The sequence below is a fragment of the Equus przewalskii genome, chromosome 13 (genome assembly GCF_037783145.1).
Source record: "Equus przewalskii isolate Varuska chromosome 13, EquPr2, whole genome shotgun sequence".
NCBI lineage: Eukaryota > Metazoa > Chordata > Mammalia > Perissodactyla > Equidae > Equus > Equus przewalskii.
The window spans coordinates 32175117-32189815 of NC_091843.1; the positions used below are offsets into that span (position 1 = coordinate 32175117).

A 14699-nucleotide genomic window follows, 5' to 3' on the forward strand; every position below is an offset into this window, starting at 1 on the left:
TTCAACAAAGCCTATTGAGCACATCCTGTGTGTTCAGCCCTGTGGTAGTTACTGAAAAGGAGTTGTGCTTGAGATTGACAAGGTAAATCAGTAATCCTTACTTAAAGTTAAAATAATAATAATGACACAAGATTTTGAGAGTCATTACAAAAGGAGACCACAGATATAATTACAAAGTATCTTTAAAATCAATTACTGGTCGTCTAAGAGTATCATTTGACTTCTAACTTTGCACACATACTTTCACAGGACAAATGTTTGAATGGAAGAGAGAATTGAAGAGTTTAAAAAGGAAGATACTGTTCCTGGAGTAACTGAAATCATTTACACAGCATCACTGCAAAAAATCTAATTAAATGAGAAATGAAATGATTACTAATGGTCTTAAGGTTCTCCTAAGCCATCCTAGGATATAACTTTTATGACTCCATCAGCCAGCTAGTATCTTTACGCCAACAAATGTGTTAAAGATTTAAGCGTTTTCTCTCTCTAAGCATTAATATAAAGTCTGGTTTAATTTCCTGACATCTCAAGTTCAGATTAGGAGCTCCCTCTCTCTTCTCACATCAATTTACACTTCCCCATCATACTAGACTGAAATTGCCCATTGACTAGTCTAACCTCCCTCTAAACCAGATGCTCCATAAGAACATCAACCATATGCTTCTTGTTCACAGGTGAATCCCTGGAAGTGCATGCAGTCTCAGGTGCATAGTAGGTGTTCAATAAATATTTCTAGAAGGAATGTATGAGCCAACCATTGCAGAGATGTGTAGGAACCCAACATACACAAAAGCAAACGCCTAGCAAGGTCACAGTACCTGGCATTTACCCATATGACCAGAAGGTAGCAAACAGAATTCTGTACAAGTAACTGAGGCTAGCCCTAAATCTGCCTATTAAGGAAGGTCATTCTGATGAAGGGATGTCCAGATCTGCTAGAAAACAAGGTTACACTTCACCATATGTGTATATATACGTATATACATATATACATATAAACATACACGAAATGGTTGCTAATGATCTCAACGTTCTCATGAGAGAGCATATAGAAGCCAAATATATATATATACATTTTTTTTGACCGTGTAGAAAGGTGCAGACGAGGGAAAGTTTGAAGCGCCTGCAGTTTCTAATCAATGACGTCTGTGTGCACTGTGACGCACTTCCCTGGCAGACCGTGGAGAAGCACTGGAAAATCAGGAGCACGAGGACTTTGTGAATCAGGAGCTTGATTGTTTGCATACAGATATGATACTTCCTACCCACCTCAACTCGACAATCCTATTAAAAAAAAAGGTACTTTATGTAACGCAGGTCCTCAGGAAGTGTGAAGCAATCAGGTCTTTTCAAACAAATACTATTTCACATTATCGGACATCCAAAGGCCTAAAAATGGCCTTTAAAAAGTTGAAAGTTCACATATTATACTATCAATCATTCCTGCTCTGTGTCACAGGAGTATCTATCCAGAAAATTCAAGCAACACTGCTCATTTTCTAAAGCATACTTTTATTATGCAAATAGGAATTAACACGTTTCTATTTCGTTGCAGTTTGACTAATTGTACAATTCTACATAGGTATCCCTCTGTTTGAAGAAAAAAAAGATATTTCATCTAGCTGGCTAGAAAGCAAATTAACGAAAACTGAATCTTATTTTCCATTTGCCCTGCAGTGTAAATTTGCTGGCACTTGCCTATAGGAAAATTTCTCCATCTGATGCAACAATACTCAAGCTATAAGAATATTAGCCATGATGTCTGACCAACGTTTAATGAGCTATGCGTTGTAGGCCTGCTCTTTTTCCGTTTGGGGTATTTTCAGAACTCTGCCACATTTCTAGAGTAGTCCCTTGGTTTTAATTCTATGTCTCTGCCACACCCTGACATGCATATGCCCCTTTTCCCTTATCCCAGTCACTATTTTTCTGCTGCTCCAGGGTCCCCTTTCCAGAAAAGTCACCATTACCAGAGCCTAGCTCTCATTTTTTCTACTTAGTTGCCTAGTAGTGTTGATCTGGACAGTCTATAATATTGTCTAACACACAATATACAACAGCCTGAAAGTCTCTTAAATGTGTCACCAAGTTATGTGTAACGGGGTGCCTCCTATTTTCATCAGTGTAACTAGTTCACAATCACATTATTTCAGATATACACAGAATAAAAGGTCTCCATAAATTGGGGAGAGGGAGGAAATGATTATAACTTTCTGCTTTGGAATGGGACTGATGCATAAAAGTAGAGAGTATGAATTTCTTCACAAGGGGCAGTTTTTGAACGGGTCACATAGTAGCAGCCCCTATTAGCACTCATTTCCTGTTCACGCAACATAGCACAGCCACTCACGGTGGGAAGCAAAACGTCTTGTTTTCATTTCTGGAGCAATTTAAATGCTCCCGTTGTCAGTGGCCTACTCAATAACCATTTTCTGTCACCATGAAGGAGAATATTCTCTAGGCTGAGATTCATAAAAGCTTATTCTAATTCTGCAGTGATTGAATATATAATTTAAATTGTGTTCTTAACTTCCCATTGCACCACACATTATCCTAGGTTCTGAAAAGCCACAAGTTGAAAGCAAGGTGGGAAGAAAAACCACTATTACTGATTTCTGTTATGGAATAGCCAGAGCGGAGAAGAGTTACTAGAATTTGAAGCCTTTTGAGGGGTTTACTTTGATGTTTATTGAGGCTTGATTAAAATAAATAGCTTGAATTTCCCTATAAAAAGTGGCTTATAGATGTTTTTGTTTGTTTTTTAACACGCATAGAATCAACAGGCAAGGCAAAGTATCCAAGGGAACTGTTAGAAAGAATCAGGGAAGTTATTTAAAGGAAGCACCTGTGTCATATCCATGCTGGCATTCCCAGAGGTCTTTGCAATTATTTATTAACACTTTCATGGCATCAACTGGGTACCAGGCACTGTCACAAGCACTTTATACATATTAACCCACTTGATTCTCATAACAACTCAATAAGGAAAGTACTATTGTTATCATCTCCATTTTACAGGTGAGGAAACTGAGTCATAGAAGTAAAGTAAAGCCAATGATCAAATAGCTAGGGATTCAACGGCGAGCAGTCTGGGCTCCCAAACCCCGGCTCTGATGCACCATGTTGCGCTGCCTCTGACATGAAGGAGTGATCATGAACACTCATGGGAAGGTGGGGAAGGAGGAAGTGGAATGCTTTAGCAGTAAGAAAGTAAAGAAGGAACCTGGGCAGTCTCACAGCACACCTTGCATTCTAGTAGAGTTCTTTTCCAATTGGGGCTATATTCTCAATTTTGCAGCATTTTTCTGAATCCTAAGTCCCTCCTGCTTGTTCCTTAAACCCTGGCCCCACCCCAGCTTCAATGTGTTCCTGCCTGGGTGAATCAACTAAAAGGAGACCGCAGGAGACTTTGCTGCTGGTAAATGTCTTTCTCGGTTCCCTTGAGCTAGAATCTCTGTGCAGGTGCTAAGAGCAGAGCATCTTTCCGTGAGAATTCCAATTCGTATAAAAGTGCTTAGCCCAGTGCCTGAAGCACTCAGTGAAAGTTAGGAAATACCATTTCGTTATTTAAAACACCATCACACCATCACTGCTCTCCAGTTCTTCTGTTAAGAGATAATGTAATGATATATGCAAGACTGTTGCATCTATGACCATAAAAGAACTCTGCAGTTGAAATTTATATTTCATTCTTTTTTTTTCTTGAGGAAGATTAGCCTGAGCTAACATCTGTGCCAATCTTCCTCTATTTTTTTGTACATGGACACCTCCACAGCGTGGTTGGTGAGTGGAGTAAGTCTATACCTGGGATCCGAACTTGCAAACCCGCGCCACTGACGCAGAGCATATGGAACTTTTAACCACTTAGCCACAGGGCCAGGCCCTATTTTTCATTCTTTTGAGAAATATTTATGGAATACCTACATTTTTTTGCCAGGGATTATGATGAATGTGACAGACAAAGTTCTTATCTTCATAGTACTTACAGTCTAACGTCAGAGAGACAGTTAAATAAGCAAGTATAATACAGCATTATTTGTGCCATGGTAAAGGAAGACAGGGTCCTATGGGGCAAAGACAAGGGGTGGTCTAATCTAGATAGAGTGGTGCAGGAAAGCCTTCCCAGAAAAAGTAACTTCTAGATTGGGACCTGAAGTATTTAGTTAATCAAAGCAGGTGGAGGCAGAGCTCCAGGCCGAGGGAACATTGTGTACAAAACTGAAGAAGCAAGTGTATAACAGCATTCAGGAACTGAAAGAAATCGAGTGTAGCTGGGGTTAATATGCAAGGGGCAAGATGGCTACAGGAGAGACTGGGAAGGGAAGCAGAAGTCATTTCAGGAAGGGCTGTAATTCACATTAAGGAGTTTGTATTTAACCATTAGAGCAGTTATAATACAACGAAGAACTTTTAAGCCGAGGAGTGACATGGTCCGACTCCCATTCTAGAAATCTCACCATGTTTGCAGCAGGGAAAACGGGGCAACACCGCGTGTGGGGTGGGGAGGATGATTTAAGTCTCTTTTTTTTTTTAATTATCACTTTTATTTTTGTCAAAGTTATGCATGCACATAATTTATTTTTTCTTCTTTTTTTTTGAGGAAGATTAGCCCTGAGCTAACATCTGCTGCCAATCCTCCTCTTTTTGCTGAGGAAGACAGCCCTGAGCTAACATCCATGCCCATCTTCCTCAACTTTGTGGGGGACACCTACCACAGCATGGCTTGCCAAGTGATGCCATGTCCACACCTGGGATTCAAACCGGCGAACTCCGGGCCACCAGAGCAGAACGTGCGCATTTAACTGCTGCGCCCGCGGGCCGGCCCCAATTTAAGTCTCTTTGCAGTAGGCTAGTAAAGCAAAGCAGGCGGTGTCTAGGCCAGAGCAGCCGCAGTGCAGATGGAAGGAAATGGACAACCTGAGGGAGACGAAGGAGAAGAACCAGTAGGACTTGTGGCAGATCGCAGGAAGGGGTCGGGGAAAAGGAACAGTCAGCCATGCCCCGCAGGTTTCAGACTTCCCTGGGTAACTGGGTGGCGGAAGATGCCATTTACTGAGATAAGATACGAAGAGAGGGAAGATGTTTGGGAAACACACATGATGAGTTCAGCGGAGCTTCAGCGCAGTTGGAAGAATACAAAATTAGAACAGCCAGGAGGCAAACTTTCCCACGTGAAATGATTCCTCTTCCCAGGCAACAGGACCCAGTGCACGTCTTGGTAAGCTCACTGCACCGTTAATGGCAGCCCCGTCTAACGATAAGAACAGCAGTGAAATACTAGATACTTCTTAAATGACTGGAAAGAAAAATAGGGGCCTCTCTTATTGCCTGTCATACTATCAGAATCAACTTGGACAACAGAGAGAACAGATCCCAATTGCTATTTATCCATATGATGAATATGAAAAAGCAAACAATAAAAGATGCCCTTCCCTTGCCTCCACAGCACACAGCATTTCAATCTGGCGAAGTCAATTAAAAATGGACTTGTCAACACTTATGAAGATTTCTTGCCAGAAATACCAAACTTGAATCTGACTGAGCCTCTAGAATCTAGAGACTTGATCTAACGAATTTACAGAAAATATAGGGGTCAGAAAAAAATTATGGTGATGACATCATAGATATCATAGATCAGAAAAACCCAGAATGCCAGACATTCGACATGGCGAACAACTTGGTTTCTTCAAACAAACAAATTGAAAAAAAAGAAAGAAAGAGGGAGAGAGGGAGTGATTTAAAGAGCTATGCATTTTGCCACTTTGTTGCATATAAGTTACATGCAATGTTTTTTTAATTTTGAAAAAGAAAAGAAATAGCAAACAAATATAAGCGATGGACGTCATTTTGATCTTGATTCAAACAAGCCAACTTTACAAAAATATTGTGAGAAAGTCAAAGTTTGAACACTGACTACACGTTAGGAATATTAAAGAACTATTAATTTTGTATGTGATAATGGTATTGTTATGTTAATTCATTTTATTTTAGAAACATATAGCACAGTATTTGTGGATGAATGAAATGACTGACACCTGAAATTTGCTTCAAAATGATCCAGTGCAGACAGGAGGAAAAATGGGTAGGAATATATATAAAACAAGATTGGCCTTGTGTGATCATTCTAATTATTGGAGCTAGGTGTCTCCACATTTGGGTGCATTTGAAAATTTCTGTACTAAAATTTTTTTAACTGACTTGCCAAGAAATGCGGTATTGGAGGAAAGTAACAGCAAAGACCAAAGAAAAAGAGCAACTGTCAGCTATGATGCAGAAACTGAGCATTCACCCGTCAAGTTCTGAAGAACTTTTTTCTGTGCATTGGACTGGCACTCTCTCCCATACATAGTCACTCCTCTCCATGGCTCGTATTTGGAGGTGCTCCAAATGGAGCTTTGTAGCATATTCTCAGTGATTTTTCCCTTTCTAATTTGTTTGATAAGATCCAAATCTCATTAGGCTGTCAGGAACATTTGGTCTTCTCCTTCTAGCCATATATATTTTTTAACATATCGAGGCACTTGGGGGCAATCTGAGACCTCCTCTTTCTGCCCACACACTGACATTTCTCTTGCTGCTAAATTCATCCCGTGATGCCACAGACCTAGGAAGAAGCTACTCTACTCGCCTCCCATAAGGGATGGGGCTCAGGCAACATATCTTGTTTGGCATGAAAGTGAAAAGAGTACAATAAAATATTTCACTACCACGCTTGTATCACTGTTATATTGAGCCCAATTCTCAGAGCACAGCGTCTTAAAGAAAGAAGAAAAAATTTACATCTACTACCCCTGTTTTTTGTCGTCACTACTACCATCTAACAGCTGCCCAAGCACAGGTCTAAACTGACTACATGATAAAGCCTGACACTTTAATTGTGCTATATTTTTAAATTATAAATTAAGGAGCTTCAAGTCTTAAGAATACACCCTTCGAGATACAAAGTCACCTGATGCACAACTATTAAAGGTTTCTCATTTTAAAAAATCCCCTAAGAAAAGTAACACCATGTCTTGAAAGTATTCTAAATATAATGACAGAACAGAATTTTTCCTGACAACAAGTCTTAATTCTGGCATAGAGAGAAAAAACTTGAAAGCAGGAATGACTAAAACAGGAGGAAAGGAGAACATCTAAGGTGGATAAGACAGAAAAAAGTCACAGAAAGGGGAGATGCAGTAGTAAAACCAAATCTTCACAGTTTTGACTAGACTGCTCCGTTGCATCATTTTGAATGTGCCAACATCATATCTCTATGAGCAATAAAAACTGAAGTTATCATTGGTATCTTTCGAGTAACCAAGAAAAAGGAGCTAGGATCATTTCAGGATAGATGCGTTTCCACCTGTTTTCCTATAAAAACACACCCTCTTATGGAAGCTTTTAAAGTCAATATTGGCTAAGTTATTCACAGGGGCCTGAACCACATATTCCTTCCCAATACAGGGTCATGCAGCTGAATTTTAAGTGAGAAATCATTTCCTGATCCACTGTTCCCGCACACCCCATTTCAATCCACAGCCCTGAAGATCTACACTGTGTACATAAAGCAATTTAGAGACTTTTGTGGAAACAACCCTTTCAGTTTAAGGAAATGAAGTGAAGAGAAGGCTAAAATGCACCTCCCAGTAGCAATTTGTTGGAAAGGTGATGGAGCGGTGTCTCTTCTATAATTCACAGAACTCAGAGTGTATGCTTTTAGAGTAAGCATCCTACGAATTAAACTTCCTACTTGTGGTCACGTTATCGCGGTTTTATTAGAGGCAAATGCCTTTGAATCTGAGTGCTTTCAGGCATTTGCCTGAAGTAACTCACTCATCAGATTAAGGAAATGTGCATAATTCTCTCCAACCAAGAAAGACCTTCCCACTCTCTCAGGCGTTGGAAGACGGCTCTAAATAAGAGGTTCATTTATTTCCATACACCTGTGATTTTGTTCCTAAATGGTGTGAGTGGCTACTGAGTATGTTGTTCAAAATCAGTACCGCTCTTTTCCAAATTACTTAGCTCCCATTTCACTTACAGGTGAATCAACAGGCATTCTCCGATGTTTATGAATATTGCCGTCTATGAAACACTTGAAAAGACAGGTAATTATTTAGCTTGTTGGGTGGGAAAGGAGGAAAGGTACCTTCTTATTGTTTTCAAATTTAAACAAAGTATGTATCTAAAACACTTTATGAGACAATCCTAGGACGGTCATTTCTTTTCTATGCTCCTACATCACTCACACTTTCTTGGCTGCTGCTAAGTGAATCATAACCCATAGCATCTCACATGTCATATTTTGGTGTGTAAGCAATGTAGACAAACACATTTCTTACGACCCGCGTAAACACCTACAAACACCTGTTGACTTCAATTGTTCATAGTTCGACTTTAGCTAAACACTCAGCCAAAACTATCTGATGTTCACCATCAATTCCAGGTCTACACGAATATTAAATGAGGCAAGAATCTAACTTGTTAATAACTGATGAGGAGATTTTAGTCTCCCAATTTGCCCTTGGAAAACTTGGAAGAAAATTAGGCAAACATGGGAAGAAGGGGTCTCTCCCCATCACTGGCAATCACCATATGCAATGTATTAATTTCTCGCTGTTAATTTTTTTACTGTGATATGGATCTAAACAAAATGACTCTGCATTATCCTTGGGTTACTGGAAGAGTCTGAGTGCTTGAAATTAATTTCTTGGGTCTAAGGAGTTTGTCTAAATAAACAAGTATATATGTACATATATAACTTTTAACTTCCTCCTAGACTATATATATTTAACCTAGGAGAAGGTTAAGTTCCTCTTCAAAGAGCATCGCTTTTTGTCTCTTGGTTGGTTGGTTGGTTTTTTGAGGATGTGGGCGCACTCCCTGGACACATGCTACCCCTTCAAATCTGGCAAGCAGCAGCTCTGTACCTCGAGTCCTCCACAATGCATGCCTCTGCTTGGTGCTTGGCGGCCTTGGCCAGGTTCGGCAGGGCCAGCAGTCTCCAGAGAGCATCTTTGCATGCAGTCAACTCCCTGCTTTAGAGCACCTCCCATAGTTTTGGCCCATTAACCCCAGCACAACAGCTTGATGAATTAATGCTTATATAGGCACAGTTGGCAGCTTCTAATTAAATAATTATGGCTAAGCAGCTGCACAGAAGCCATTATGCACCCTAGAAAGCCAGCTGTCAGTTTTATTGGTCCTAAGACAGAGGAAGAGTGAACACTTAGCTCTGGATGGTGGGTACAAAGGGGAAGGATATCATATGCCATATATATGTTGTGCAATATGACGCTACTGTGTGGTTGTGCTAGCCTGTCCATGGAGTGATGGAGAGTAAACTGCTCCTCAGCAAGCTCTCAGCAATCCCACAAGGAAGGAAGCAATTACATGATCAGGAGAACAGAGCTTGTCCAGAACAACCAAAAGAGAACACAGTGTTAGACAGATGAGCAGATGAGTCTTTGACAAACACAGAAATGTCACTGGGCTAGTAGGCAAATACACTTCAGGTTCTGTGGCCCGTTTAAATGGACAAGTGCTTAGAAATCCAGTGTGGCCTTTTTGGAAGGTACGGCTGATACGTTTTCATTCATTTAATTGAAGCTTCTTAAGATGCTGTTTTCAAATGTTAGAAATTGGAGAACAAGGCAAATATCACAATCCTAGATTTGAACTCTCTCCAAGATCCATTTTTCCGAAAAGTTAGGAGAAGATATTTGTTCTACAAAATCACAGATAATGTCAGATTCCTTTACAGAAGTCTCAAAAGCTAGCCTTATCGCTCCACTGGGAAATTCACCAGAAGGGAGAGAGCAGTATCTGGCGACTAAGCTCCAGCATAGAGGCAGATATAGATTATAGATAAAGGCCACAGACAGAGTTATTGGACCAAATAATGCTTGTTATTACACATCAGTACGCTCCTGAACTGATAGCTGATTTCATTTTTCTCCACAGCTGTCCTTCTACACAATCCATGTGTCTTCACGTCTAGAAACCAAAGGTGTGATAACCGAGTGCAGAACATCTCAGTTTCCCAGGGCCCTCTTCAGCAAGTGCCCAGCACCATCTCCAAATGAATAAACACAACTATCGGCAAAAATCAGTCTAAGAAATCCATCGTAACTCTATGTTTAAAGAAATGTAGACATTTTAACCCCCCAAATTTCTGGATTTGCCTTAATAAGAATAGAGGAAATTAAATGTTAACACTGGAAACATATTTCTTATGGGACTCACTTCCCCAACTCCCAGGTCTGTTGAAAATCAGCAGTTAAATCCAGCAGTAAACTTTACAGACTGATTTATTGCTCCCCTTTCAGAGATCAATGGATTATAGTTCATTTAGAAAAATGCCATTTGCTAAGGCAAGGCAATCTGTACAGCAAGTCGTCATTTAAGCAAATGAACTGAGCTCCAAGAAACCCTTACTTAAAAAGCTTCAGGACAATTGTTTCCTTTCCTTTTTTCCCTCCGGTTTCCTTTGATGTCCGTAATTCTATCACCCCCACTGTCTGATGATGTTTGCACGTGATTGACAATTCTCCAGGATCTGGTTCGTTTTAGACGGATCTTATAGGAAGTTCAGCTTAATTAAGTCTGCAGTGCAGCTCAAGGCTCAGTACAAAATGCTAACGAATCACACAGCACATCTGTAAAGCCCATAAAGGCAAATTTCAGACTTGGGAGGGAGAGAAGGGGTCTTTCGTCAGTCTATACTGCCATCTAGCCAGGACGACGTCATTCGGTGCAACATCCATTTGTGTTTTCAAAGCCTCGAAGGAAAGCAAGTCTTCAGCAACCAGCTTAAGAGACCCCAAAGTTCAGCTAAAAGAACAGACAGCGGTACTTCACCCGCCGAGTCTACCAGCCTCCCGGGACCAACAGCCAGATGCTAACCTCCCAACTGATCTCAACAATTCAATATCCAGCAACCAGATATATATGTCTGTTTTCATTCCACATATTTCCTACACCAATATCATTTGCATTTGTGATTTTGGGGGCCTTTGAATATTCTATGACTTCATTGGAAAAACGAATGAAAGTTGCCTTAGGTAAGACAGGAGAGCTGAATTACAACCTCAAATACTCTAGCTATACCTCAAGAGTTAAAAGAATCCCAAAATAGCATTCCTTAGACATTGGCTGAACATGCAGACCATATATATCTGTGAAGAGAATCGATACACACGAAAAAATAAAAAGAACCCTTTGTACTTACGGTAGAAGACGTATTCAGTGTAGCTTGACCAGATCTTGTCATCTGTGTATTGGTTAAGGAAAGATGCTGTCACGGAGGAGTTACAGGCCACCATGTGGAATCCACACTCTGATAACATATCAAAAGCCCTTTCCAGATGCTTGAATTTGAGATAAAATCTGGAGGTGTATCTTTCTGGGGCTCGGTCAGGGTCTCTGCTCTCATTCAAAGTTTCTCCAAAGACCTCCTTTGCCAAGGAAATCCTTCCACAAACCAAAATCCGGGGAACTCTCCGAAACTTGGCATCTGTCTGCCCCTCTCTGCCCATGGTGCAGGACCCCCTGTAACCCACAGTAATGAAACCCCACTTGCGATCGGCAGGGAGCAGTGAGGAAGGGGGGCAGATTCTCGTGTCGCTTCCTTGGGAGGCATCTTCGAAGTCACTATGGCAGAATTCATCCGGGCTTTGCTTGATTTCCTCGGGGGTCAGGAGTTTGACCAAGTCTGGGAGCTGGAAGTACTCAGCTTCCCTTTTCAGTCTTCCCCTTTCTGGAAAGTGATCAGGCAGGACCACCTGCCTGTCCCTGAGATAGTCCAGAATATAACGGAACAAGAATCCATCTCTGTCAATGAAAAACCTTCCCTTAGAGTCCTTGGCTAGATCATTAGCTGTGTCTCTCTTTGGGGAAAACATTTTCCACAGGAGGGAATGAGGGATGCTTATTAACGTGGAATGGCGAGTAAAATAAACTTGACCCCCCACATTCAGCTCCACGACCTCAGGGAAGGAGTTGGGAACTGCAGCCCCTTGTTCTCGAGGATAGTAACGACTACAGTTTCCACTCAGAGCCATTGTCCCTTTCTTCTTCTCCTCCTCCTATTTTGATCTGAAGGTGCAATCCAACGGAGTCACAGCCTTATATTTTGCATCAACTTGTAATGGAGGGAGAAGAATGCTAACTTGTTAAAAACGACCTCCTCTTAGGCTAGTTTTTTCCCCAAGAAAGCAGAATTTAGAAAAGTCCACAGGTGAGGTGATGCTGCAAAAGTAGTTTAAACCCTGACTGGTGGTGAGCTATTACTTCATGGAATATAATCCACTCATCTCCGTCCCATCTTCCCCAAGCTCGGGAGGCAAGGCAGGCCAGGGCTCCAGTCACTCAGAGGTCTGTCTGAAGGAAAAGAGAAAATTATTTCCTCAAACCCAGCATGAGTCAGAAAAAGAGAGACCGCTGGAGAGAGGAGGGAGGGAGAGAGGGAGGGAGGGACGACGGGAGGGAGAGAGGGAGGGAGGGATAGATTACTTTACATAAGCAGCCCTGGAACTACTGATTTCAGCCATTCTTCAACCAAATCTTAGCTTCTCTCAAGCTATTTTGTGTCTACACGTTTATCCATACACCTCTGTCTCCTGCAATTAGTATTAAAAACACTTCTGTTTGTATTTCCGCATTAAAAAGGAATATGCAATTTTCCACTTCTAAAAGGGGATCGCTTTTTTTTTTTTTCCAGCTGGACAAGAAAAGCAATAAACCTTGGAACTTACCTTAGTGGGTGCTGGAAACCCAGTTCTGGGGAAGAAATGCCCATTTGCAAAGCAGTCAGAATCCACAGCCACCCTGAGTCTGGAGCTTGTCAAATCCCAAAGAGGTAAAGGACAGAGGTATCAATGAAAAGTGCCAGAGATGTGCTCTTAGAAAATAATGTTATATATATATATGTAAATATTTATATAAATGTATATTTGTATGTATGTATGTATGTATTCACTCCCAATCTCAAGTTAAAACAAGTCACCAAAAAGTTAAACCGCGATGAGACGTGGCTGGGTTGAAGAAGCAAAACAGAGAAAAATATTCAACCAAAGCTTCTCCAGGAAAGAAAAAAAAAAATCAAACCTTTAGAAAGAATCCTTAAAGCAGAAGAGAGTTGCCAGAGGTACCGGGACTTAGAAGCTTTTCAGAGAGCCCAGAAGCTGAAAGAAGGACGGATGTGCCCCGCTGGGGTCCCAGGTAGCCACCCCACCTGCCGACAAGGGCAAACCGACTCCCATGTTCCCAGCCAGGTGGGAGCTGGGGGAGCTGGTGGCCGCAGCAGAGCGGAGATGCCAGCGGGGGGCTCGGGCTCCGGCTTCTGGGAGCTGGGTGGCTCCACAGTTCCCAGTGCAGTTCGGAGGCTGTTGTTTCAGCAGTGCAGGCAAGAAACCATCCAGGGAAATGACTATTACATCATCTTAAAGGAATATGGCTTGGAGAAAGCGGAGGCAGCTCCGAGTCACGTCCTCCTCGGTGACAGGTCGCCAAGACGGCACGGGGACGCCGCGCTCCGGCCGTGGGCACGCGACTCCCGGGCGCTCTGGGTTGGGGCGCGGACGCAGCGCCGCGCAGCCACTTCCCTCCCGGTCCTGTCCCGGAGCCCGGAGTTTCCGAGGGCCTTTGCTTTGCCTTTTCTTGTTTTTAGACCGCCGCCGCCGCCGCCGCCACCATCCCCCAGAACCGCCCCCCACCCCCAGCGGTGAGATAAACACGAGTGATTTTTCATTTGAAAAATCTACAAACAAACCTTTTGCGCGTGCGCGGAATTTCTGCTGAAGGGCAAATTTGCTCTCTAAAGCTTCTTTTAAAAACAAGCACAGCGAATGACCCCAATGACCCCAACGTTTAAGCTACAAAGTGGCGCTTTTTGTTTAATCAAAGAGGATTAAACCATATTCTTTTAAATGCCCTCCTCGTTTTTTCCCTCCTTCCCCATCCCTCTGCTACCCCTGCTCCCCTAGCAAATAAATAAATGATAAATAAATAAATAAATACAGTCTCTCTGGAATTAATGATCGCTCTTTCAAAAGAATATATGAAGCACTGGTACCCTCAGAAAGCCCACGATTTACATCAGTAAGTCATTATCTTAGCTTACCTGTAAGAAATTGTTATTCCCTGCACCTTTTTCTGGGGCTGGTTCCGCACTGAGCATCTCTTTGGACCTGCCCCTGCCCCCTCTGCACTCATCCCAAGAGGACTCTGGTGGAAGGCACGCCTGCTAAGAGACATTTTACTCCTGTCCCAGAGGGCTCCCTTAAGTGCATCATTAGAGTTTCAGGAAGGCATTTCCAGGGCAACATAATCCACTAACAAAGTGCTTCCAGTTGATCCTGCCAGTCAATAACGGCCCAGCTAACAGCTTACAGTAAGTCGGCCATTTCCCCTTTAAAACGCCAGTGTCTTAGGACTCACATTCCTAATAAGAATATAGTACTTCATCCATGAATAATATATGTGAGGTGCACTCCATTCCAAACAATTGCTGTTAAAAAAGAAAAAAAGGGAAACCAAAAATGGAGAGGAGAGTGTGAATTAGGTATGTATAATGGGATAGATATGTTGATTGCCAAACTCTTGCCCCAAGAATTAGCTAGAACATAGACTCAACAGCAGGATAAATTAATTTCTAATTTAACAATCTTTTCTTCCAATAAGTAAAGGGTTACTGGACACATTCAGAGTGTTAG

The 14699-nt window shown here is 41.8% G+C and overlaps 1 protein-coding gene across 4 annotated transcripts in view; it reads right to left on the reverse strand.

Annotated features, from left to right (window-relative positions):
- KCTD16 (potassium channel tetramerization domain containing 16) overlaps nt 1–14214 on the reverse strand; it is a 234618-nt gene extending 220404 nt beyond the window's left edge. Inside the window, exons 1-3 of one of the 4 annotated variants that reach the window (XM_070569326.1) lie at nt 13093–13503; nt 12741–12825; nt 11216–12366 (exon numbers count right to left, since the gene is read on the reverse strand). In XM_070569326.1, coding sequence (XP_070425427.1) covers nt 11216–12047 — 832 coding nt within the window. In that variant the 5' untranslated portion in view covers nt 12048–12366; nt 12741–12825; nt 13093–13503. Of the gene's footprint in view, nt 1–11215; nt 12367–12740; nt 13676–14107 lie in introns of those variants that run through there. The other 3 variants (XM_070569328.1, XM_070569325.1, XM_070569327.1) reach the window with 3 other exon arrangements.
- Between the last annotated feature and the right edge of the window lie 485 nt (nt 14215–14699).